Genomic DNA, 25,762 nt, shown 5'->3' with positions numbered 1-25,762 from the left:
GACCTGTGCCCCACAGGACCTCTGCTGGAGCTGATGGTACTTGACCTGGGCCCTACAGGGCCTCTGCTGGAGCTGATGGTACTTGACCTGGGCCCTACAGGGCCTCTGCTGGAGCTGATGGTACTTCACCTGGGCCCTACAGAGCCTCTGCTGGAGCTGATGGTACTTGACCTATGCCCCACAGGACCTCTGCTGGAGCTGATGGTACTTGACCTGGGCCCTAGAGAGCCTCTGCTGGAGCTGGTGGTAATTTGAGTTGACATTTGTCATTTTGCGGCTGGGGACAAGCAATAAAACTGATGGAAAATGGAGCTTCTGATCGAGGGCGGAGCACGAACGCAGTCAGACTGAGACGGTGAGAAGCGACGGCGGAGGGCGGATTGAGGCGTTCGATGCTCAGGTTGGCGGAGCGGGCTCGAGGTGCTGGCAGGTCCTCCACGCCAGGCGGCGCTGTGGCGGCACCAGGTCCTCCCGCCGCCCCCGGGACCGCTCTTGCGCCGTTTGTCGCCTCGTCGTCGCACCCGCAGTAAGATGGCGGCGGGCGGAGAGTAGGTGAGAAATCGAGGCCGGGATCGGGGGCCTGGGGAGAGGGGGAGAGAGAGGCCGGGGATCGGGGCCTGGGAGAGGGAGAGAGAGAGAGGCCGGGGATCGGGGCCTGGGGAGAAGGAGAGAGAGAGGCCGGGGATCGGGGCCTGGGTGAGAGGGGGGGAGAGAGGCCGGGGATCGGGGCCTGGGGAGAGGGGGGAGAGAGGCCGGGGATCGGGGCCTGGGGAGAGGGGGGGAGAGAGGCCGGGGATCGGGGCCTGGGCCTGGGGAGAGGGGGAGAGAGAGGCCGGGGATCGGGGCCTGGGGAGAGAGGCCGGGGATCGGGGCCTGGGGAGAGGGGGGAGAGAGGCCGGGGATCGGGGCCTGGGAGAGAGAGAGAGGAGAGAGAGGCCGGGGATCGGGGCCTGGGGAGAGAGAGAGAGAGAGAGAGGCCGGGGATCGGGGCCTGGGAGAAGGGGGGGAGAGAGGCCGGGGATCGGGGCCTGGGGAGAGAGAGAGAGAGAGAGAGGCCGGGGATCGGGGCCTGGGGAGAGGGGGGGGAGAGAGGCCCGGGGATCGGGGCCTGGGGATGAGGGGGGGAGAGAGGCCGGGGATCGGGGCCGGGGGAGAGAGGCCGGGGATCGGGGCCTGGGGAGAGAGGCCGGGGATCGGGGCCTGGGGAGAGAGGCCGGGGATCGGGGCCTGGGGAGAGGGGGGGAGAGAGGCCGGGGATCGGGGCCTGGGGGGAGAGAGGCCGGGGATCGGGGCCTGGGGAGAGGGGGGAGGAGAGGCCGGGGATCGGGGCCTGGGGAGAGAGAGCCGGGGATCGGGGCCTGGGGAGAGGGGGAGAGAGAGGCCGGGGATCGGGGCCTGGGGAGAGGGGGAGAGAGAGGCCGGGGATCGGGGCCTGGGGAGAGAGAGAGAGGCCGGGGATCGGGGCCTTCCGGAACCCCCGACTTTCATAATCAAAGGAACAGCTGGTGGAGCCTAAACATCCCCCCCCTCCCTCCCCCCTCCCCCCTCCTCCCCCCCCCCCCTCCCCCTCCCCCCTCCCCCCCCTCCCCCTCCCTCCCCCCTCCCCCCTCTCTCCCCCTCCCCCTCCCTCCCCCTCCCCCTCTCCCCTCTCCCCCCCTCCCCCTCCCCCTCCCCCCCCTCTCCCCCCCCTCCCCCCCCCTCCCCCCTCTCCCCCCCCCCCCTCCCCCCTCTCCCCCCCCCCCCCTCCCCCCTCTCCCCCCCTCCCCCCCTCTCCCCCTCCCCCCTCTCCCCCCCCCCCCTCCCCCCTCTCCCACCCCCCCCCCTCTCCCCCCCGATCCGAGTGGACTCCTTTAACCGAAGCCCTTTCATTGTTTTCCAGAGGTCGGGATGGTTGAAAGGTGTTTGACTGAAGACCCATCTCGAGGGTTATCGGGGTCTCGGAGATTTTGTAATTTGCTGTATTGGACTCTTGCTCTCGAATCATGTTGGTGAGTTGTGAATCGCTGGAGTCCCAGGAAGGGAGCAGCATCGTCAGCAGGTGCAGAGACAGAGCACGGACCCAGGACAGCGGTCCCCGAGGCCTCCTCCTCCTCCTCACACTCATCTACTTTTTCATGTTAAATATCGGGTGAGTTTTACAAACAAACAGAATTGGAGCACGAGGACAGGCCGGTCCCTCTTGTGCCTCCACTCTTCCAGCATTTTCACCTCATTAATGTGACCGCATTTATTACCACACACCCTGCAACGCTGCTCACTCCGAAATAAAGACATTCCGAAACCCAAACTTAGAGTGAAGCTGGAGAGAGAGACATTTCACACAGGGGGTGGGGTGTAGAGAGAGAGACACTATACACGGGGGGGTGGGTGTAGAGAGACACTATACACGGGGGGGTGGGTGTAGAGAGAGAGACACTATACACGGGGGGTGGGTGTAGAGAGAGAGACACTATACACGGGGGGTGGGTGTAGAGAGACACTATACACGGGGGGTGGGTGTAGAGAGAGACACTATACACGGGGGGTGGGTGTAGAGAGAGACACTATACACGGGGGGTGGGTGTAGAGAGAGAGACACTATACACGGGGGGTGGGTGTAGAGAGACACTATACACGGGGGGTGGGTGTAGAGAGAGACACTATACACGGGGGGTGGGTGTAGAGAGAGACACTATACACGGGGGGTGGGTGTAGAGAGAGACACTATACACGGGGGGTGGGTGTGGAGAGAGACACTATACACGGGGGGTGGGTGTAGAGAGACACTATACACGGGGGGTGGGTGTAGGGAGACACTATACACGGGGGGTGGGTGTAGAGAGACTATACACGGGGGGTGGGTGTAGAGAGAGACACTATACACGGGGGGGTGGGTGTAGAGAGAGAGACACTATACACGGGGGGGTGGGTGTAGAGAGACACTATACACGGGGGGTGGGTGTAGGGAGACACTATACACGGGGGGTGGGTGTAGAGAGACTATACACGGGGGGTGGGTGTAGAGAGAGACACTATACACGGGGGGTGGGTGTAGAGAGAGAGACACTATACACGGGGGGTGGGTGTAGAGAGACACTATACACGGGGGGTGGGTGTAGAGAGAGACACTATACACGGGGGGTGGGTGTAGAGAGAGACACTATACACGGGGGGTGGGTGTAGAGAGACACTATACACGGGGGGGTGGGTGTAGAGAGACACTATACACGGGGGGGTGGGTGTAGAGAGAGACTATACACGGGGGGCGGGTGTAGAGAGACACTATACACGGGGGGTGGGTGTAGAGAGAGACACTATACACGGGGGTGGGGTGTAGAGAGACACTATACACGGGGGGTGGGTGTAGAGAGACACTATACACGGGGGGTGGGTGTAGAGAGAGACACTATACACGGGGGGTGGGTGTAGAGAGACACTATACACGGGGGGTGGGTGTAGAGAGACACTATACACGGGGGGTGGGTGTAGAGAGAGACACTATACACGGGGGGTGGGTGTAGAGAGAGACACTATACACGGGGGGTGGGTGTAGAGAGAGACACTATACACGGGGGGTGGGTGTAGAGAGAGACACTATACACGGGGGGTGGGTGGTAGAGAGAGACACTATACACGGGGGCGGGTGTAGAGAGACACTATACACGGGGGGTGGGTGTAGAGAGAGACACTATACACGGGGGGGTGGGTGTAGAGAGAGACACTATACACGGGGGGTGGGTGTAGAGAGAGACACTATACACGGGGGGCGGGTGTAGAGAGACTATACACAGGGGGTGGGTGTGGAGAGAGACACTATACACGGGGGGTGGGTGTGGAGAGAGACACTATACACGGGGGGTGGGTGTGGAGAGAGACACTATACACGGGGGGTGGGTGTAGAGAGACACTATACACGGGGGGTGGGTGTAGAGAGAGACACTATACACGGGGTGGGTGGGTGTGGAGAGAGACACTATACACGGGGGGTGGGTGTAGAGAGAGACACTATACACGGGGGGCGGGTGTAGAGAGACTATACACGGGGTGGGTGGGTGTGGAGAGAGACACTATACACGGGGGGTGGGTGTAGAGAGAGACACTATACACGGGGGGCGGGTGTAGAGAGGACTATACACGGGGTGGGTGGGTGTGGAGAGAGACACTATACACGGTGGGCGGGTGTAGAGAGAGACACTATACACGGGGGGTGGGTGTGGAGAGAGACACTATACACGGGGGGTGGGTGTAGAGAGAGACACTATACACGGGGGGTGGGTGTAGAGAGACACTATACACGGGGTGGGTGTAGAGAGACTATACACGGGGGGCGGGTGTAGAGAGACTATACACGGGGTGGGTGGGTGTGGAGAGAGACACTATACACGGGGGGGTGGGTGTAGAGAGAGACACTATACACGGGGGGCGGGTGTAGAGAGACTATACACGGGGTGGGTGGGTGTGGAGAGAGACACTATACACGGTGGGCGGCTGTAGAGAGAGACACTATACACGGGGGGTGGGTGTGGAGAGAGACATCATGTGGACAGACAGCCCAGTGAGGTGGTGGGAGCAGAGTCTGGGAACATTTCTGGGAGAATTGGCCAGATATTTGAGTGAATTGTTTTTTAGGATTGGTCGACTGTTCTGCTTCTGTAATTTTCGATGTTCTTCCCAATAGTTTTAATAGTGTTTCTTATTTATTTAAATCCATGTCCTGTGGCCCTACATTTCTTGCTTAATTTAAATTAATGTTCTGGGTCTGGGTTGGTACAATCGATTGATAATACGTACACCAAGATTATACACAGTCCACAAACAATGAATTCAAAGATCTCTTCATTTGTTCATTAACTAGGAGCTGAGTGTGGTTTCATTTGTAATTCCCTCCTGCAGAAAACGTGAAGAGTAAGTGGTGGAGAGAGACCCTCGGAGCAGGCAGAGCCCGGCTGTATTGGGGGGTTCAGTCCCTGGGCGAGGGAGGGGGAAGAGCCCGGCTGTATTGGGGGGTTCAGTCCCTGGGCGAGGGAGGGGGAAGAGCCCGGCTGTATTGGGGTTACAGTCTCTGGGCGAGGGAGGGGGAAGAGCCCGGTTGTATTGGGGGGTTACAGTCCCTGGGCGAGGGAGGGGAAGAGCCCGGCTGTATTGGGGGTTACAGTCCCTGGGCGAGGGAGGGGGAAGAGCCCGGCTGTATTGGGGGGTTCAGTCCCTGGGCGAGGGAGGGGGAAGAGCCCGGCTGTATTGGGGGTTACAGTCCCTGGGCGAGGGAGGGGGAAGAGCCCGGCTGTATTGGGGGTTACAGTCCCTGGGCGAGGGAGGGGGAAGAGCCCGACTGTATTGGGGGTTACAGTCCCTGGGCGAGGGAGGGGGAAGAGCCCGGCTGTATTGGGGGGTTCAGTCCCTGGGCGAGGGAGGGGGAAGAGCCCGGCTGTATTGGGGGTTACAGTCCCTGGGCGAGGGAGGGGGAAGAGCCCGACTGTATTGGGGGTTACAGTCCCTGGGCGAGGGAGGGGTAAGAGCCCAGCTGTATTGGGGGTTACAGTCCCTGGGCGAGGGAGGGGGAAGAGCCCGGTTATATTGGGGCCCACAGTCCCTGGGCGAGGGAGGGGGGATAGTCAGCCAGGGTTCCAGCTCTTGATTGCCACCCAGTGACCCTGGTTGGGAAGTGTGAGAGTGCACACTGGGGGAGAAGATCTGTGTGAAATACTGGGAGTGGTCACCCAGCGGTGTAACTGTCCAGTTTTGCTTTTGTCTTTCAGGTTAGGTGAATCTCGAACATCGAGTGAAGGGAAAGATTCAGGTACATTTCTGCTTTATTCAACAACACCACCGACTGCTCCCATTTATACAGGGCCTTTAACACAGTAAAACGTCCCGAGGGGCTTCACAGGAGCGTTAATCAGACAAACACTGACACCGAGCCACGTAAGGATATATCAGAACAGGTGACCAAAAGCTTGGTCAAAGAGGGAGGTTTTAAGGAGCGATTTAAAGGAGGAGAGAGAGGCGGAGAGGTTTAGGGAGGGAATTCCAGAGCTTAGGGCCCAGGCAGCTGAAGGCACGGCCGCCAATGGTGGAGCGATGGGAATCGGGGGATGCGCAAGAGGCCAGAATTAGAGGAGCGCAGAGATCTCGGAGGGTTGTGGGGCTGGAGGAGGTTACCGAGATAGGGAGGGGCGAGGGCCATGGAGGGATTTGAGCACAAGGATGGGAATTTTAAAATCAAGGTGTTGCCGGACTGGGAGCCAATGTAGGTCAGTGAGCCCAGGGGGTGATGGGTGAACGGGACTTGGTGTGAGTTAGGATACGGGCAGCAGAGTTTTGGATGAGCTCAAGTTTCCGGAGGGTGCAAGGTTCAGAGCGAACTGCAAGTGTGAGTGTGACAAGTGCAAAGGAAGCAATGTGTGCATTCTGGGATACGCAAATCAGAGACAGTAACTGGAGCACAGAGTGCTGTGAAAATGGTCTTTACAGCATTCCTGCTATCCAAGGTACAGCAAGGGAGTGTTTGATGGGACAGTGTAGAGGGAGCTTTACTCTGTATCTAACCCTGTACCTGACCCTGGGAGTGTTTGATGGGACAGTGTAGAGGGAGCTTTACTCTGTATCTAACCCTGTACCTGCCCTGGGAGTGTTTGATGGGACAGTGTAGAGGGAGCTTTACTCTGTATCTAACCCTGTACCTGCCCTGGGAGTGTTTGATGGGACAGTGTAGAGGGAGCTTTACTCTGTATCTAACCCGTGCTGTATCTGCATCAGTATCCTAACCCCATGCCCCTGCCCTGTTCCCATATCTCTTTCTCCCCCTTTCCTTCAACCCCCTATCTAACCTAGTTTTAAATGTTGTCATGGTCTCTGCTTCAATCACTAATTCCGGTCGTACATCCCACAGGCTCTCAACCCTCTGTGTAAAAGAGTTTCCCCTGCTCTCTGCTCTAAATCTCTTCCATTTAATCTGATATCGATGTCCTCTCACTCTGGACCGTGTTTCAGTCTGTTTCCAGGGGTTTCTATCTGCTCTCTCCCACCCATTATAATGATCCCATTATCTCCTCTCTTCTAATGAAAACAGTCGCTCCTTCTCACTTTATAATTCCCCATACCAGGCTGCGCCCAGTGAACCTGCACAGTACCCTGTCTATAACCTCAACACCCTCCCTATAGTGTGGAGCCCAAAACTACACCCAGTGCCCCAACTGTCGTCTTATTAAAGTTTAATATCAATTCACCTTTATACCCGACAGCTTGCTGTAATGACCAGGATTCCATGAGTTTCTCTATGGCCTTACCCATTGTGAAACATGGATTCTGTCCCAGACTGCAGTTATACTGTCGTGTGTGCGAAGTCCCAATGGTGCGAGACTGCCCCCTGGAGGTGATCTCTCAGTTCACACCTGAAGTCTTCCCTGACCCACCGGCTCGGGGGGATGGGACTGAGCCCGCCTATCTTGGCTTCTCAGTGCGTTGCGGGTCAGTTGACTGATTAGCCAGGAGCTCAATTCCTGCCGCAGTTCACAGCTTCACTGTGTTCTGTCTCCCCGTCACCAACCTCTGGAACACCGGTCAACCGTCCCACAGGGTGTCCCCTTTGGCCTGGGATTGTTGTGGATCCCAAATTTTATCCAGCTTTTGGCTGAGATTGTTCTGGATCGTAGAGTTACACCTTCCACTCTCCCTCTCCCCGCAGTGAATACCATTACAGCCACTCCGTGTTGGCAGGTCGAGCAGTTCGTGGTGGCGGAGGAGTGTCAGAAGTGCACGCTGTTCGAGGCGGTGAGTACTGGCTGCTAAAGAACAGGGCAGGCAGGGACTGCAGGGGGAGAGAGAGAGAGACAGGGCGTCAAACAGGCAGGGACTGCAGGGGGAGAGAGAGAGAGACAGGGCGTCAAACAGGCAGGGACTGCGGGGGGAAGAGAGAGAGAGAGAGAGACACAGTCTCAAACAGGCAGGGACTGCGGGGGGAGAGAGAGAGAGAGAGAGACACAGTCTCAAACAGGCAGGGACTGCGGGGGGAGAGAGAGAGAGAGACACAGCCTCAAACAGGCAGGGACTGCGGGGGGAGAGAGAGAGAGAGAGACACAGTCTCAAACAGGCAGGGACTGCGGGGGGGGGGGGGGGGAGAGAGAGAGAGACACAGTCTCAAACAGGCAGGGACTGCGGGGGGAGAGAGAGAGAGACAGGGCCTCAAACAGGCAGGGACTGCGGGGGGAGAGAGAGAGAGAGAGAGAGACAGGGCCTCAAACAGGCAGGGACTGCAGGGGGAGAGAGAGAGAGAGAGAGACAGGGCCTCAAACAGGCAGGGACTGCAGGGGGAGAGAGAGAGAGACACAGTCTCAAACAGGCAGGGACTGCAGGGGGAGAGAGAGAGAGACAGGGCCTCAAACAGGCAGGGACTGCGGGGGGAGAGAGAGAGAGAGAGAGAGAGAGACAGGGCCTCAAACAGGCAGGGACTGCGGGGGGGGAGAGAGAGAGAGAGAGACAGGGCCTCAAACAGGCAGGGACTGCGGGGGGGGGAGAGAGAGAGAGAGAGAGACAGGGCCTCAAACAGGCAGGGACTGCAGGGGGAGAGAGAGAGAGAGAGGGCCTCAAACAGGCAGGGACTGCAGGGGGTTGTCTGTGTGTATCTGAGCATCAGGTGATGATTGTATCTGCGCCGCTCTGCGTGTATCTGCGCCGCTCTGCGTGTATCTGCGCCGCTCTGCGTGTATCTGCGCCGCTCTGCGTGTATCTGCGCCGCTCTGCGTGTATCCGCGAGGCGCTGCGAGTATCCGCTCTACGTGTATCCGCGAGGCGCTGCGTGTATCTGCGAGGCGTGTATTTTTTTTTTTATTCGTTCACGGGATGTGGGCGTCGCTGGCGAGGCCGGCATTTATTGCCCATCCCTAATTGCCCCTTGAGAAGGTGGTGGTGAGCCGCCTTCTTGAACCACTGCAGTCCGTATGGTGACGGTTCTCCCACAGTGCTGTTAGGAAGGGAGTTCCAGGATTTTGACCCAGCGATGATGAAGGAACGGCGATATATTTCCAAGTCGGGATGGTGTGTGACTTGGAGGGGAACGTGCAGGTGGTGTTGTTCCCATGTACCTGCTGCTCTTGTCCTTCTAGGTGGTAGAGGTCGCGGGTTTGGGAGGTGCTGTCGAAGAAGCCTTGGCAAGTTGCTGCACTGCATCCTGTGGATGGTACACACTGCAGCCACGGTGCGCCGGTGGTGAAGGGAGTGAATGTTTAGGGTGGTGGATGGGGTGCCAATCAAGCGGGCTGCTTTATCTTGGATGGTGTCGAGCTTCTTGAGTGTTGTTGGAGCTGCACTCGTCCAGGCAAGTGGAGAGTATTCCATCACACTCCTGACTTGTGCCTTGTAGATGGTGGAAAGGCTTTGGGGAGTCAGGAGGTGAGTCACTCGCCGCAGAATACCCAGCCTCTGACCTGCTCTCGTAGCCACAGTATTTATATGGCTGGTCCAGTTAAGTTTCTGGTCAATGGTGACCCCCAGGATGTTGATGGTGGGGGATTCGGCGATGGTAATGCCGTTGAATGTCAAGGGGAGGTGGTTGGACTCTCTCTTGTTGGAGATGGTCATTGCCTGGCACTTATCTGGCACGAATGTTACTTGCCACTTATGAGCCCAAGCCTGGATGTTGTCCAGGTCTTGCTGCATGCAGGCTCGGACTGCTTCATTATCTGAGGGGTTGCGAATGGAACTGAACACTGTGCAGTCATCAGCGAACATCCCCATTTCTGACCTTATGATGGAGGGAAGGTCATTGATGAAGCAGCTGAAGATGGTTGGGCCTAGGACACTGCCCTGAGGAACTCCTGCAGCAATGCCCTGGGGCTGAGATGATTGGCCTCCAACAACCACTACCATCTTCCTTTGTGCTAGGTATGACTCCAGCCACTGGAGAGTTTTCCCCCTGATTCCCATTGACTTCAATTTTACTAGGGCTCCTTGGTGCCACACTCGGTCAAATGCTGCCTTGATGTCAAGGGCAGTCACTCTCACCTCACCTCTGGAATTCAGCTCTTTTGTCCATGTTTGGACCAAGGCTGTAATGAGGTCTGGAGCCGAGTGGTCCTGGCGGAACCCAAACTGAGCATCGGTGAGCAGGTTATTGGTGAGTAAGTGCCGCTTGATAGCACTGTCGACGACACCTTCCATCACTTTGCTGATGATTGAGAGTAGACTGATGGGGCGGTAATTGGCCGGATTGGATTTGTCCTGCTTTTTGTGGACAGGACATACCTGAGCAATTTTCCACATTGTTGGGTGGATGCCAGTGTTGTAGCTGTACTGGAACAGCTTGGCTAGAGGCGCAGCTAGTTCTGGAGCACAAGTCTTCAGCACTACAGCTGGGATGTTGTTGGGGCCCATAGCCTTTGCTGTATCCAGTGCACTCAGCCGTTTCTTGATATCACGTTGAGTGAATCGAATTGGCCGAAGACTGGCTTCCGTGATGGTGGGGATATCGGGAGGAGGCTGAGATGGATCATCCACTCGGCACTTCTGGCTGAAGATGGTTGCAAACGCTTCAGCCTTGTCTTTTGCACTCACGTGCTGGACTCCGCCATCATTGAGAATGGGGATGTTTGCAGAGCCTCCTCCTCCCGTTAGTTGTTTAATTGTCCACCACCATTCACGACTGGATGTGGCAGGACTGCAGAGCTTTGATCTGATCCGTTGGTTGTGGAATCGCTTAGCTCTGTCTATAGCATGTTGCTTCCGCTGTTTAGCATGCATGTAGTCCTGAGTTGTAGCTTCACCAGGTTGGCACCTCATTTTTAGGTACGCCTGGTGCTGCTCCTGGCATGCTCTCCTACACTCCTCATTGGAACCAGGGTTGATCCCCTGGCTTGTTGGTAATGGTAGAGTGAGGAATATGCCGGGCCATGAGGTTACAGATTGTGCTGGAATACAATTCTGCTGCTGCTGATGGCCCACAGCGCCTCATGGATGCCCAGTTTTGAGCTGCTAGATCTGTTCTGAATCTATCCCATTTAGCACGGTGGTAGTGCCACACAACACGTTGGATGGTGTCCTCAGTGCAAAGACAGGACTTCATCTCAACGAGGACTGTGCGGTGGTCACTCCTACCAATACTGTCATGGACAGATGCATTTGCGACAGGTAGATTGGTGAGGACGAGGTCAAGTAAGTTTTTCCCTCGTGTTGGTTCGCTCACCACCTGCCGCAGGCCCAGTCTGGCAGCTATGTCCTTCAGGACTCGGCCAGCTCGGTCAGTAGTGGTGCTACCGAGCCACTCTTGGTGATGGACATTGAAGTCCCCCACCCAGAGTACATTCTGTGCCCTTGCTACCCTCAGTGCTTCCTCCAAGTGGTGTTCAACATGGAGTAGGACTGATTCATCAGCTGAGGGAGGACGGTAGGTGGTAATCAGCAGGAGGTTTCCTTGCCCATGTTTGACCTGATGCCATGAGATTTCATGGGGTCCAGAGTCAATGTTGAGGACTCCCAGGGCCATTCCCTCCTGACTGTATATCACTGTACCGCCACCTCTGGTGGGTCTGTCCTGCCGGTGGGACAGGACATACCCAGGGATGGTGATGGAAGAGTCTGGGACGTTGGCTGAAAGATATGATTCTGTGAGTATGGCTATATCAGGCTGTTGCTCGACTAGTCTGTGGGACAGCTCTCCCAATTTTGGCACAAGTCCCCAGATGTTAGTAAGGAGGACCTTGCAGGGTCGGCTGGGCTTGATGTTTTGCCGTTGTCGTGTCCGGTGCCTAGTGGTCCGATGCCGGGTGGTCCGTCCGGTTTTATTCTTATTATGACTTTTCGTAGCGAGATTTTACAACTGAGTGGCTTGCTGGGCCATTTCAGAGGGCAATTAAGAATCAACCACATTGCTGTGGGTCTGGAGTCATATATAGGCCAGACCGGGTAAGGGCGGCAGGCTTCCTTCCCTAAAGGACATTAGTGAACCAGATGGGTTTTTACGACAATCCGGTAGTTTCATGGCCATCATTACTGATACTAGTATTTTAATTCCAGATTTTATTTTAATTAATTGAATTTAATTAATTAATTGAATTTAAATTCCCCAGCTGCCGTGGTGGGATTTGGACTCATGACTCTGGATTTTTAGTCCAGGCCTCTGGATTACTAGCCCAGTAACATAACCACTATGCTACCGTATCCGCGAGGCGCTGCGAGTATCCGCGAGGCGAGTATCCGCAACGCTCTGTGAAATTGTGTCGTGAGGTGCCTTTTGCCTCTGGTGCTGACTCTCGTGTTGTCCGTGCAGAAAACCCAGGGAGCCTGTATCAGGACCGGATTCGTGGAAAAGATCAACTGTCCGGAATCAAATAAAGAGGAATATAAAAGGTAACCGATTACTGAGCTCCTGCTGTGTGTGGGCTCAGTCTCACACTGGCTGGGAATAACCCAACCCAGCACAGGCCGGGGAGGGAGCCTGGGGCTCTCCTGCTGTGTGTGTGGGCTCAGTCCCACACTGGCTGGGAATAACCCAACCCAGCACAGGCCGGGGAGGGAGCCTGGGGCTCTCCTGCTGTGTGTGTGGGCTCAGTCCCACACTGGCTGGGAATAACCCAACCCAGCACAGGCCGGGGAGGGAGCCTGGGGTTCTCCTGCTGTGTGTGTGGGGCTTAGTCCCACACCGGCTGGGATTATCCCAACCCAGCACAGGCCGGGGAGGGAGCCTGGGGCTCTCCTGCTGTGTGTGTGGGCTCAGTCCCACACTGGCTGGGAATAACCCAACCCAGCACAGGCCGGGGAGGGAGCCTGGGGCTCTCCTGCTGTGTGTGTGGGGCTCAGTCCCACACCGGGTGAGGCACTCACCCCCTGAACCATTCGGAGGTTTTGATTTCCTGTTTGAGATCCCTGACTCGGGGTAACTTTGTTCTCTGCTCCCTGCAGCTGTCGGTCGGTCTTGGTGGAGGAGACTCTGTTCTGGAAATTTGAAGGGGCCGTGATGTCCCTCTCTCTTGTCTTCGCTGTCCTGGTTATTCTCCGTCAGAGAGCGCTCGATCGGCTCGCCTCGGAGAAAGTCCGAAAGCAAATTGAATCAATTTAGCAGCAGCGCTGCCTCAGCACCAGAACCTCGAACACAGAACGCATGGAATGTTGATGCAGACCGACCCTGGAAAGGACCAGCCGATTACAATCAGTATTATAGACGGCCGTGTGTAAGGCAGGACTGTCGTCTGCACACGCTGCCAGCAGTTTAACCCACTCACCTGTTCAGTACATGATGTGAAACACTGAACCTGCACCTTGAACATTGTCCCAGTCTCCCTGACCTGCTTCCATTGGGATTTGTACACAAGCTCCTGGGCCTTGGGGCTAATTGTATAATATACAGATTATGAAGCTGTATTTCTCTGCCTTCTGTGAATGATTTTTTGTGGGGCGAAGGGTTTGTTAAAGGGGGAGTGGATCACACCCTCGCACATCTTGTACCCATCCCACAGGAGAGCAGCGAATGGTCACATCGGGAATGGGCAGCACAAAACGACAATAACCTGGCACTAAATCACCGTCACACGCCGCAGGGAACTGGACAAATGTCACAGTGGGACAGTAGGGGGAGGGAGCTTTACTCTGTATCTAACCCTGTACCTGCCCTGGGAGTGTTTGATGGGACAGTGTAGAGGGAGCTTTACTCTGTATCTAACCCTGTATCTAACCGGAGCTGTACCTGCCCTGGGAGTGTTTGATGGGATAGTGTAGAGGGAGCTTTACTCTGTATCTAACCCTGTACCTGCCCTGGGAGTGTTTGATGGGACAGTGTAGAGGGAGCTTTACTCTGTATCTAACCCTGTACCTGCCCTGGGAGTGTTTGATGGGACAGTGTAGAGGGAGCTTTACTCTGTATCTAACCCATGCTGTACCTGCCCTGGGAGTGTTTGATGGGACAGTGTAGAGGGAGCTTTACTCTGTATCTAACCCATGCTGTACCTGCCCTGGGAGTGTTTGATGGGACAGTGTAGAGGGAGCTTTACTCTGTATCTAACCCTGTACCTGCCCTGGGAGTGTTTGATGGGACAGTGTAGAGGGAGCTTTACTCTGTATCTAACCCTGTATCTAACCGGAGCTGTACCTGCCCTGGGAGTGTTTGATGGGATAGTGTAGAGGGAGCTTTACTCTGTATCTAACCCTGTACCTGCCCTGGGAGTGTTTGATGGGACAGTGTAGAGGGAGCTTTACTCTGTATCTAACCCATGCTGTACCTGCCCTGGGAGTGTTTGACGGGACAGTGTAGAGGGAGCTTTACTCTGTATCTAACCCTGTACCTGCCCTGGGAGTGTTTGATGGGACAGTGTAGAGGGAGCTTTACTCTGTATCTAACCCTGTATCTAACCGGAGCTGTACCTGCCCTGGGAGTGTTTGACGGGACAGTGTAGAGGGAGCTTCACTCTGTATCTAACCCTGTACCTGCCCTGGGAGTATTTGATGGGACAGTGTAGAGGGAGCTTCACTCTGTATCTAACCCGTGCTGTACCTGCCCTGGGAGTGTTTGATGGGACAGTGTAGAGGGAGCTTTACTCTGTATCTAACCCTGTACCTGCCCTGGGAGTGTTTGATGGGACAGTGTAGAGGGAGCTTTACTCTGTATCTAACCCTGTACCTGCCCTGGGAGTGTTTGATGGGACAGTGTAGAGGGAGCTTTACTCTGTATCTAACCCATGCTGTACCTGCCCTGGGAGTGTTTGATGGGACAGTGTAGAGGGAGCTTTACTCTGTATCTAACCCATGCTGTACCTGCCCTGGGAGTGTTTGATGGGACAGTGTAGAGGGAGCTTTACTCTGTATCTAACCCTGTACCTGCCCTGGGAGTGTTTGATGGGACAGTGTAGAGGGAGCTTTACTCTGTATCTAACCCTGTATCTAACCGGAGCTGTACCTGCCCTGGGAGTGTTTGATGGGATAGTGTAGAGGGAGCTTTACTCTGTATCTAACCCTGTACCTGCCCTGGGAGTGTTTGATGGGACAGTGTAGAGGGAGCTTTACTCTGTATCTAACCCATGCTGTACCTGCCCTGGGAGTGTTTGACGGGACAGTGTAGAGGGAGCTTTACTCTGTATCTAACCCTGTACCTGCCCTGGGAGTGTTTGATGGGACAGTGTAGAGGGAGCTTTACTCTGTATCTAACCCTGTATCTAACCGGAGCTGTACCTGCCCTGGGAGTGTTTGACGGGACAGTGTAGAGGGAGCTTCACTCTGTATCTAACCCTGTACCTGCCCTGGGAGTGTTTGATGGGACAGTGTCGAGGGAGCTTTACTCTGTATCTAACCCTGTACCTGCCCTGGGAGTGTTTGATGGGACAGTGTCGAGGGAGCTTTACTCTGTATCTAACCCTGTACCTGCCCTGGGAGTGTTTGACGGGACAGTGTCGAGGGAGCTAACACACAGTCAGCCGACAATGTGGCTGTTTTATTTCTGGTTGCCCCATGTTGCTAGAGTTACTATCTACTCTCAGATGATGTTTAGGGACTGTCTTTGTTCGATGATTCCAGATGTCGGGTGACATGGCTGAACACAAAAGGAGAGTAAACACTCTGCTTTAACAGTGATAGCTGTCGCGTGTTTACCCCGGAAACTGCCGGAACTTTAAATCTGGAATCGATCCCCCTGCCGACGTCCTGCTGTAATTGGAGTGTCTGATGGATTGTTTGGAGGTGGGCACAATCCCAGGTCTGCCCGCGCCCTGGGGCAAAGTTTAGTGATTACACCGTATTTAAGAGTGTTTCGCATAAAGCGAGGGACAACCTATAGGGAAAGAGGGACAGGCCAGGAGAATGGGAGCTGGGGGAGTCTAGAATTCAGGGCCTGATTTGTTGCTGAGGTTGTAAACGGTGTTAAATAAATACAAGTTAATTGTTTTTTTTCTTTTTATTTGGAGATGGAATCTCCCCCTAACTGTCTCCCTGCTAATCAGCCAGTGGCGGCAGTGAATTGCTGCAAATATCAGATATGAGGCAACTCGGCACGGAGATTGTCCGGATTCCTCCTCGCTGATTAACCCGGTCAGCGTAATCTGTGTCCAAATAAATTGCTGGTAAATAAAAGGAGGCAGATTGTGGTCTTATCGCAGAGGCAGGCGGTGTGTGCACACAGACACCAGGGACTCGATCAATCCGTGCAGAAGCTGCACTGTCGCCAGCAGAGAAATGGAGCAGTATAAATATAAGAGGGGTAGGGGGTGGGTCAGAGTTAATGAAGGAAAGAGAGGGAGACTGCGAGAGACTTTTAATGACACGAGGAAGAGAGAAAAGGAGGGAAAAATAGTGTGTGGCAGGTGAGCAAGAAAAAATATTTTTTGGGGGGTGAATAAGTTAGAGAGAGAAATACTAAGTGGCAAATTCAGAGACACACTGAGACGGGGCGAGAGACACACTGAGACGGGCCAGGCAGAGTGATTTCGATCATGGTGCTGCGGGATTGTGCGGTGAGATTTCTGTGGCTGGTTTTGCTGCTTCTCCCTCAGGCCCCACGTTGTGTTGGAGAATGTTTCTTCGATGGCAAAGGTAAGACCAATTTTTATAAAGTGGGTAATGTAACCGGGGTCAGCGGGCAGTGTGTTTTTTTTCATTCGTTCATGGGATGTGAGCGTCGCTGGCGAGGCCGGCATTTATTGCCCATCCCTAATTGCCCTTGAGAAGGTGGTGGTGAGCCGCCTTCTTAAACCGCTGCAGTCCGAGTGGTGACGGTTCTCCCACAGTGCTGTTAGGAAGGGAGTTCCAGGATTTTGACCCAGCGACGATGAAGGAACGGCGATATATTTCCAAGTCGGGATGGTGTGTGACTTGGAGGGGAATGTGCAGGTGGTGTTGTTCCCATGTGCCTGCTGCTCTTGTCCTTCTAGGTGGTAGAGGTCGCGGGTTTGGGAGGTGCTGTCAAAGAAGCCTTGGCAAGTTGCTGCAGTGCATCCTGTGGATGGTACACACTGCAGCCACAGTGCGCCGGTGGTGAAGGGAGTGAATGTTTAGGGTGGTGGATGGGGTGCCAATCAAGCGGGCTGCTTTGTCCTGGATGGTGTCGAGCTTCTTGAGTATGTATGTGTGTGTGTGGAGGGGGTCCTGTTGACTCTTTAGATGATCGAGGGGATTACCATCCTTGTACCGTTCCAGTTATGTTCAGGTGAGGGATCTCTGGGTGGGTGACGGCCGCTGTCCGGGTGGCACCGCACTGGACGGGCTGAATGTGTCTGCTTTGATCCTGGTCTTGAAATGCTGCGGAACTGAGCTGAACCGGTCACATCAGCAGCGTGGCTACAAGAGCAGGTCAGAGGCTGGGTATTCTGTGGCGAGTGACTCACCTCCTGACTCCCCAAAGCCTTTCCACCATCTACAAGGCACAAGTCAGGAGTGTGATGGAATACTCTCCACTTGCCTGGAAGGTGATACCAAGACACAGCGGTTGACCAGAGCCCCGGCCACTGGATTCGATATTCACTCCCCTCCACCACTGGTGCACGGTGCCTGCAGTGTGTGCGACCTACAGGAAACACCGCAACTCACCAGGGTCACTAAAAAAGCACCTCCTTCCCCTACAACAAGGGCAGCAGATTCACAGGAACAACATCACCTCCGAGTCAGACCCCAGCCCAACTTGGAGATGTATCGGCCGTTCCTTCATCGTCGCTGGGTCAAAATCCTGGAACTCCCTTCCTAACAGCACTGTGGGAGAACCTTCACCACACGGACTGCAGCGGTTCAAGAAGGCGGCTCACCATCACCAGAGGGTGCCCCTGGAGCGTACCCCAGTGAGAGTCAGCGCCTTCAGGAGAGGTGGGGACCCGTACCCCAGTGAGAGTCAGCACCTTCAGGAGAGGAGGGGACCCGCACCCCAGTGAGAGTCAGCACCTTCAGGAGAGGAGGGGACCCGTACCCCAGTGAGAGTCAGCACCTTCAGGAGAGGAGGGGACCCGTACCCCAGTGAGAGTCAGCACCTTCAGGGGGAGAGGGGACCCGTACCCCAGTGAGAGTCAGCACCTTCAGGAGAGGAGGGGACCCTTACCCCAGTGAGAGTCAGCACCTTCAGGGGGAGAGGGGACCCGTACCCCAGTGAGAGTCAGCACCTTCAGGGGGAGAGGGGACCTGTACCCCAGTGAGAGTCAGCACCTTCAGGAGAGGAGGGGACCCGTACCCCAGTGAGAGTCAGCACCTTCAGGGGGAGAGGGGACCCGTACCCCAGTGAGAGTCAGCACCTTCAGGGGGAGAGGGGACCCGTACCCCAGTGAGAGTCAGCACCTTCAGGAGGAGAGGGGACCCGTACCCCAGTGAGAGTCAGCACCTTCAGGGGGAGAGGGGAGTGATTAATTGAAGCTGGGTGATTGAGTGTAATGTTTGTGTTCTCTCCCACGCTCTTTAAGCATGGGGCAGGTGTCTGTGCCTCAGAGGAGGATGGCGAACCAGGATTGAGCTCAGCCACCTCCCACGTTTCATGGTGTGACACCACGTGTGAATCCTGGAGTACATCGTGTGACCGTCAGACACACCACCACACTGCACTGATTCTCTCTCTCTTTGCAGCCACGTGTGAGCACAAGGGGCTCAGGCTGGAGATCGGGGACACTTGGATCAACAAGGATTGTTACCAGTGCATCTGTCTGAACCCCTTCGGGGTGGGCTGCTGTGACAAGTGAGTATAACATAACCCAGGGCACAGAACAGGCACGAACCTGGAGACGTGGGTTCAAATCTAGAATTCTCCTTTGACTGCTGGCTCTGTATCTAACCCGTGCTGTACCTGCCCTGGGAGTGTTTGATGGGACAGTGTAGAGGGAGCTTTACTCTGTATCTAACCCTGTACCTGCCCTGGGAGTGTTTGATGGGACAGTGTAGAGGGAGCTTTACTCTGTATCTAACCCGTGCTTGCTGGTTGATAGTGATGGATGATTCTGTCCCAATTATTTGAAACAATTTTCCCTCTCCTGTTGGGCTTCCTGTGAAACGGATCCTGGAGAGTCCTGATTTTAGCAGTGATAGGTGGGTGGAGTAACAGGGTCAGACTGTGACCTCGTGTGGTTTGGGTGAATGTGGACAGGGGTCGTGATCTGTCCCCCAGACTCTCACTGCCTGTGTCTCCTCACAGTGTACAGCAGCCAGTCGATTACCCAGAATGGTGCAAAGTCATCCAGAGACCCAACTCCTGCCACCTGGCAGTCGTCATGAAGGCCAATCGCAGGATCCCGTGCATCGGCAGAACCAGCATGGGCCGTCTGCAGCTACAGAATGGGCCAGAGGATAACGACCCCTTCTTCTAGCAAGTGAGACCCCCGGGGAGGGGTGCAGCCCTCCCCCCATCACGCCCCCTTTCCTGTGAATTGTACTGTTTGGTGTATGGTTTCCAATAATTATTCATGTCCCATCGCCCCCCGTGTGTGAGATATTTAGTCAGGTTCTGGTTTGTTTGTTTGTTTCTATTTGCTGCAATAAAGGAATTCCCAGCGACCCCTTGTGCTGAGTGCTGTCACTGGCTGCTCGAAACTTGGAATATTTAACATTCTCAGAGAGTGGACACCGGGCCTGGATCAGAGAGAACTCAGCGGGGCTGCAAGAGGTGTTCACATCAGACTAGAATTCAAGCCTCCTCCTCTCCTCTCTCTCCCCTACACACCTCCTCCACTACTACAAACACCCCCCAAGAAAGGCTGGGGCTCTTTTCTAGGAAAGAGAAGGATGTGGGGGGGGTGACCTGATAGAGGTCTTTGAGATAATGAAGGGGTTTGATAGGGTGGACAGAGAGAAAATGTTTCCACTTCTGGGGGAGACCAGAACTAGGGGTCATAAATATAAGATAGTTACTAATGAATTCAGGAGAAACTTCTTTACCCAGAGAGTGGTGAGAATGTGGAACTCGCTCCCACAGGGAGTGGTTGAGGCGAATAATAACAGATGCATTTAAGGGGAAGTTAGATAAACATGAGGGAGAAAGTGATTGGCGGTGAGTGTGGGCGACCCGCAGACTGCTCTCACTCTCTCAGCTATCGGACTGACTCCTTTCTCTTTCGACACCCTGAAGCTTTATTTGTACGTGTCTGATGTTTAAATATTCAGAGGAACATTGTTTACCCTGAAACCTGACCGTGCCCTGGGTGCAGTGATCCTGGAACCTCAGCTCCATTGTGCAGCTGGTGCGTTACCTGTAACCAGATCCCGACCCAGATAACTAGCTTTTCTCATCAATACACGGGCACAACTGCTTGCATGTGAGATGCAGCAGCCATTGCTGCGATACCCACCGCCGGACTGCACCAGGTGTGATCCAGGGCTGGACAAAACAAACCAGGTCTTCAGGAGAAAGATGCTCATGAGGTAAATGTGATTTTCTGTCTCTTAAAAATAAGGAATCTTACAACACCAGATTATAGTCCAACAATTTTATTTTAAAATCACAAGCTTTCGGAGATTATCCCCTTCGTCAGGTGAATGAGTGAAAAGGTTCTCAAATCGCATATCTTATATTAGGCTGGGACAGCATCACACCAATCAAAAGGTGTCGTTGTTGTTCAAACAGGCCAGTCACGGAGAACAGCACATCCCAGTACACTGGATATACATTGTGTCAATTACACAGACAGAAAGAAAGAGACCCAAATGACAGAGAGAGAGAATATTAAAACACTTAACTTTTTTTTTCCCTTTTTGCTGGTGGGGTTACGTGTAGCGTGACATGAACCCAAGATCCCGGTTGAGGCCGTCCTCATGGGTGCGGAACTTGGCTATCAATTTCTGCTTGACGATTTTGCGTTGTCGTGTGTCTCGAAGGCCGCCTTGGAGAACGCTTACCCGAAGATCGGTGGCTGAATGTCCTTGACTGCTAAAGTGGGAGGGAACCCTCCTGTCTGGCGATTGTTGCGCGGTGTCCGTTCATCCGTTGTCGCAGCGTCTGCATGGTCTCGCCAATGTACCATGCTCTGGGGCATCCTTTCCTGCAACGTATGAGGTAGACAACGTTGGCCGAGTCACAGGAGTATGAACCATGTACCCGGTGGGTGATGTCCTCTCGTGTGATGGTGGTATCCATGTCGATGATCTGGCATGTCTTGCAGAGGTGCTCAGACGAGGAGGAACGCGATGGACACCTACAGACGCTGAAAGACGCCCTCGTAAGAACGGGATATGACGCTCGACTCATCGATCAACAGTTCCGACGGGCCACAGCGAAAAATCGCATAGACCTCCTCAGGAGACAAACACGGGACGCAACCAACAGAGTACCCTTCGTCGTCCAGTACTTCCCCGGAGTGGAGAAACTACGCCATGTTCTCCGCAGCCTTCAACATGTCATCGATGACGACGAACACCTCGCTATGGCCATCCCCACGCCTCCACTACTCGCCTTTAAACAGCCACCCAACCTCAAACAGACCATCGTTTGCAGCAAATTACCCAGCTTTCAGGAGAACAGCGTCCACGACGCCACACAACCCTGCCACGGTAACCTCTGCAAGACATGCCAGATCATCGACACAGATACCACCATCACACGAGAGGACACCACCCACCAGGTGCATGGTTCATACTCCTGTGACTCGGCCAACGTTGTCTACCTCATACGTTGCAGGAAAGGATGCCCCAGAGCATGGTACATTGGCGAGACCATGCAGACGCTGCGACAACGGATGAACGGACACCGCGCAACAATCGCCAAACAGGAGGGTTCCCTCCCACTTTAGCAGTCAAGGACGTTCAGCCACCGACCTTCGGGTAAGCGTTCTCCAAGGCGGCCTTCGAGACACACGACAACGCAAAATCGTCGAGCAGAAATTGGTAGCCAAGTTCCGCACCCATGAGGACGGCCTCAACCGGGATCTTGGGTTCATGTCACGCTACACGTTACCCCACCAGCGAAAAGGGAAAAAAAAAGTTAGTGTTTTAATATTCTCTCTCTCTGTCATTTGGGTCTCTTTCTCTCTGTCTGTGTAATTTGACACAATGTATATCCAGTGTACTGGGACGTGCTGTTCTCCGTGACTGGCCTGTTTGAACAACAACGACACCTTTTGATTGGTGTGATGCTGTCCCAGCCTAATATAAGATATGCGATTTGAGAACCTTTCACTCATTCACCTGACGAAGGGGATAATCTCCGAAAGCTTGTGATTTTAAAATAAAATTGTTGGACTATAACCTGGTGTAAGATTCCGCACATTTGCCCTTTCCCCATTTAGCCCATCCCTCCAGAGAGTGTGGGGGGTTCAGGGCCCGGGGGTGACCGGGGGTGGGGGACCCTGGGGAGGGGAGTTGTTTGGGGTTCGCGGCCCCGGTGTTTGGGGGTCTGGGGTTCAGGGCCCGGCAGGGCGACCCGGGGTGGGTGTTGGGGGTTCGTGGCCCCGGTGTTTGGGGGCCCGGGGGTTCTGGTGGTCGGGGACCCAGGGGAGGGGAGTTGTTTGGGGTTCAGGGCCCGGGTGTGTCGGGGTCCGGCGGGGGGTGTCGGTGGTCCGGGACCCGGTGTTTGGGGGGGGGGTTTGGGGGTTCGCGGCCCCGGTCTTTCCCCCCACTGACCCCCCGCTTGTGTTTCCTTTCCAGGCCGGACGGAGGATGTTCACCGGAGCGGGTCTCCTCCTCCTCCTCTTGGCCCGGCTGCTGATCCCGGAGCCGGGGCTCGGCTGCCCCTCGGCCTGCGAGTGTTGGACCCAGAATCGGACGGTCGGGTGCGGCGGGCGGGGGCTCGGCTCCGTCCCCCGGGGGATCCCGAGCGGGACCCGGGCGCTGGACCTGAGCCGGAACCGGATCGGGCGGGTGGGGGGACCGTGGGCCTGGGCCCGGCGGCTCGAACTCCTCGACCTCAGCCACAACCTGGTACCGGAGCTGGAGGCCGGAGCGTTCGGCGGCCTCGACAAACTGCGGGTCCTGCGGCTCGGCGACAACCGGCTGCGCTTCGTGTCCCCGGGGGCCCTGGACCGCCTGCCCGGCCTCACCGCCCTGGAGCTCGGTCACAACCCGCTGCTCCTCCTGCTCGACCACGGCTTCCGGGCCCTCGGCCGACTCCGGCGCCTGGAGCTCGGGGCCGCCCAGTTGGCCTACATCGGGCCCCAGGCTTTCGCCGGCCTGGAGGAGCTGACCGTGCAGCGGGCGGCCGTCGACACCCTGCCCGCCGGGCCCCTCTCCCACCTCGGCAACCTGACCGTCCTCCGGCTCCGCCACCTGCCCAACGTCGGCGCCGTGCCCGGCGGCTCCTTCCGGGCCCTGTCGCGGCTGCGGGTCCTGGAGCTGGACGGCTGGGCGTCGCTGGGCGAGCTAGGCCCCGACAGCCTCCTCGGGCTCAATTTGGTCTGGCTGTCCGTCACCCGCTGCAACCTGAGCGCGGTCCCGTACGCGAGCCTCGGGGACTCGGCCTTCCTGCGCTTCCTCGACCTCTCCCACAATCCCATCCGCGCCATCCGCGGAGCGCTGCTGCAGCACGTGACCCGCCTGGAGGAGCTGCGATTGGTCGGCGGGAAACTCGTGACCGTCGAGCCCGCCGCCTTCCGGGGCCTCGTTCACTTCCGGCTGCTCGACGTCTCCGCCAATCGGCTGCCGAGCCTCGAGCAGTCGGCCTTCCGGTCGGTGGGCGGCCTTCAGAGCCTCGGCCTCGGCGGCAACCCGCTGGCCTGCGACTGCCGGCTGCTGTGGATCGTCCGCCGGCTCCGCCGCCTGCGCTTCATCGGCCCCGACCCGGCCTGCGCCTCCCCCCCGGCTCTCCGCGGCCGGCGGCTCACCGACCCGCTGCCCGCCGCCTCCTTCACCTGCCGCAAGCCGCGGATCCGCGACAAGAGGCCGCAGCGGGTGTCGGTCCGCGAGGGTCAGACCGCGGCCTTGCGCTGCGCCGCCGACGGGGAGCCGCCGCCCGACATCCTGTGGTTCAACCCCCGGCGGAAGGCCCTGAGCGGCGGCCCGGGCCCGGACTCGGGTCCAGCTGCAGGCCGAAGCCGGGTGCTGCCCGACGGCACCCTGGAGATCCGCCACGCCCAGCGGCAGGACGCGGGCACCTACCGGTGTGTGGCCCGCAGCGCCGGGGGCAACGACACGGCCTCCGCCGTCCTGCAGGTCCGGCCGCTCTCGCCCGAAGAGCTCGCCCTCCTCAACCTGCCGGGCCAGCCCGAGGCCCCGGGCTCCGGATACCCGCTCGACGCCACCACGCTGCTGGTCACCCTGACCATGGGCTTCGCCTCTTTCCTCGGCGTCGTCACCCTCTGCTTCGCGCTGCTCTTCGTCTGGAGCCGCGGCAACGGGCCCGTCAAACACAACACGCACATCGAGTTCGTGCCGCGCTCGGGGGGCGGCGGCGGCGGCGGCGGGGGAGACGGCGGAGAGGCCAAGTTTAACATGAGGATGGTCTGAGGGGAACCCGGGCCCCGCCCCCGGGCCGCGTCATCATCAGCTGGCCCCGCCCCCGGGCCGCGTCATCATCATCGGGCCCCGCCTCCGGGCCGCGTCATCGCCCGGGCCGCGTCATCATCATCGGGCCCCGCCCCCGGGCCGCGTCATCATCATCGGGCCCCGTCCCCGGGCCGCGTCATCATCATCGGGCCCCGCCACCGGGCCGCGTCCCCGGGCCGCGTCATCATCATCGGGCCCCGCCCCCGGGCCGCGTCATTATCATCGGGCCCCGCCCCCGGGCCGCGTCATCATCATCGGGCCCCGCCCCCGGGACGCGTCATCGCCCGGGCCCCGTCCACTGGTAGCGTCATCACCCCCTGGCCCCGCCCACTGGAAGCGTCATCACCCCGGGCCGCGTCATCATTATTCCCGCCCCCGGCACGCGTTATCATCACCGGGATCCGCCCCCGCGCCGCGTCATCATCACCGGGATCCGCCCCCAGGCTGTGTCATGGCCCCGCCCCCGGACGCGTCATCATCCTCGCCACGCCCCCGGGACGCGTCATCCGCCCCGCCCCTCAGGCGGCCGGGGCCCGGGCGGGAAGGGCCGGTGGGGGGGACCGGGGAGCGGGGTGTTGTCGCCCTCCGCCTCACCCGGGTCTGTGAGCGGATCTCCCGCAGCCTTTACCTCCCGTGTCGATTATTTCCTGTAATAAATTCTGTGAAACAGACCCTGCGTTTCGATCCTTAATTTGCGGCTCGGGGCGGGTCTGATGGACGGTCCGGCCCTCGGGTGGGGGAGTGAGAGGGACAGACCGGTCTCTGCAGCCCGGAGCGGGGGTCCCGAGGGCCGGGTTACCCACCCCCCGGAGCCCGGGTTAGGGACATCTCCCCCGGGCTGGAGAGAGAGGGGGGTGGGTGGGGAGAGAGAGGGGGGTGGGTGGGGGGAGAGAGGGGTGGGGTGGGGGGAGTGGGGTGGGGGGGGGAGGGAGGGGTGAGGAGAGAGGGGTGGGGGGGAGGGGGAGTGGGGTGGGGGGGGGGAGTGGGGTGGGGGGGGAGAGTGGGGGGGGGGGGAGGGAGGGGTGAGGGGGGGGAGAGAGGGGTGAGAGAGAGGGTGGGGGGAGAGGGGTGGGGGAGGGAGGATCCGGCTGTCGTCCATGTCGGGACCAATGACCCGGGTGGGCCTGAGAGCGAGGATTTGCTCGGGGAGTTTGAGCAGCTCGGGACTAAATTAAAGGCGATGATCTCGGGATTATTACCTGAGCCTCGAGCAGATTGTCACCGGGTCAATCAGACCAGGGAGATGAACGTGTGGCTCAGAGATCGGTGTGGGAGACGGGCTCCGATCCACGGGGCACCAGTACTGGGGAAAGGGCAAATGTGCGGAATCTTACACCAGGTTATAGTCCAACAATTTTATTTTACAATCACAAGCTTTCAGAGGCTTCCTCCTTCGTCAGGGGATAATCTCCGAAAGCTTGTGATTTTAAAATAAAAC

The 25,762-nt window shown here is 57.1% G+C and overlaps 3 protein-coding genes across 4 annotated transcripts; all 3 read left to right on the top strand.

The window, feature by feature from the left end:
* The first annotated feature begins 449 nt into the window (after positions 1-449).
* On the top strand, positions 450-13,329 carry jtb (jumping translocation breakpoint). Its single transcript, XM_067975835.1, has 6 exons — positions 450-552; positions 1,880-2,128; positions 5,736-5,776; positions 7,664-7,749; positions 12,239-12,318; positions 12,871-13,329. The coding sequence occupies exons 2-6, from the start codon at positions 1,983-1,985 to the stop codon at positions 13,025-13,027; spliced, it is 510 nt and encodes a 169-aa protein (XP_067831936.1). The 5' UTR covers positions 450-552; positions 1,880-1,982; the 3' UTR covers positions 13,028-13,329.
* Positions 13,330-13,418: 89 nt separating this feature from the next.
* LOC137306559 (prostate-associated microseminoprotein-like) lies at positions 13,419-19,410 on the top strand. 2 transcript variants are annotated; one of them, XM_067975837.1, is made up of 3 exons: positions 13,419-16,482; positions 18,490-18,598; positions 19,052-19,410. In XM_067975837.1, exons 1-3 carry the CDS (start codon positions 16,383-16,385, stop codon positions 19,221-19,223), a joined length of 381 nt encoding a protein of 126 aa, XP_067831938.1. In that variant the 5' UTR covers positions 13,419-16,382; the 3' UTR covers positions 19,224-19,410. The 2 variants fall into 2 exon arrangements, with proteins under 2 accessions (XP_067831938.1, XP_067831937.1); XM_067975836.1 differs by having other exon boundaries at positions 16,390-16,482; positions 18,330-18,598.
* A 542-nt stretch (positions 19,411-19,952) lies between these two features.
* LOC137306557 (leucine-rich repeat and immunoglobulin-like domain-containing nogo receptor-interacting protein 1) lies at positions 19,953-24,986 on the top strand. Its single transcript, XM_067975834.1, has 2 exons — positions 19,953-20,274; positions 22,492-24,986. Exon 2 carries the CDS (start codon positions 22,504-22,506, stop codon positions 24,283-24,285), a length of 1,782 nt encoding a protein of 593 aa, XP_067831935.1. The 5' UTR covers positions 19,953-20,274; positions 22,492-22,503; the 3' UTR covers positions 24,286-24,986.
* The last annotated feature ends 776 nt before the right edge of the window (positions 24,987-25,762 follow it).

This window comes from Heptranchias perlo, chromosome 44 (assembly GCF_035084215.1).
Source record: "Heptranchias perlo isolate sHepPer1 chromosome 44, sHepPer1.hap1, whole genome shotgun sequence".
Classification (NCBI taxonomy): domain Eukaryota; kingdom Metazoa; phylum Chordata; class Chondrichthyes; order Hexanchiformes; family Hexanchidae; genus Heptranchias; species Heptranchias perlo.
The sequence above is the reverse complement of the archived record's forward strand: the minus strand, read 5'-3'. Positions and strand labels throughout refer to the sequence as shown.

Bases quoted from the DNA above. Each gene is read 5' to 3' on its own strand.
- jtb (XM_067975835.1), top strand. From the start codon at position 1,983: ATGTTGGTGAGTTGTGAATCGCTGGAGTCCCAGGAAGGGAGCAGCATC. The intron at 2,129-5,735 runs GTGAGTTTTACA...TTTGTCTTTCAG, and splicing joins TTTTTCATGTTAAATATCGG to GTTAGGTGAATCTCGAACAT. The intron at 5,777-7,663 runs GTACATTTCTGC...CTCTCCCCGCAG, and splicing joins GAGTGAAGGGAAAGATTCAG to TGAATACCATTACAGCCACT.
- LOC137306559 (XM_067975836.1), top strand. The intron at 18,599-19,051 runs GTGAGTATAACA...GTCTCCTCACAG, and splicing joins GGGGTGGGCTGCTGTGACAA to TGTACAGCAGCCAGTCGATT.
- LOC137306557 (XM_067975834.1), top strand. From the start codon at position 22,504: ATGTTCACCGGAGCGGGTCTCCTCCTCCTCCTCTTGGCCCGGCTGCTG.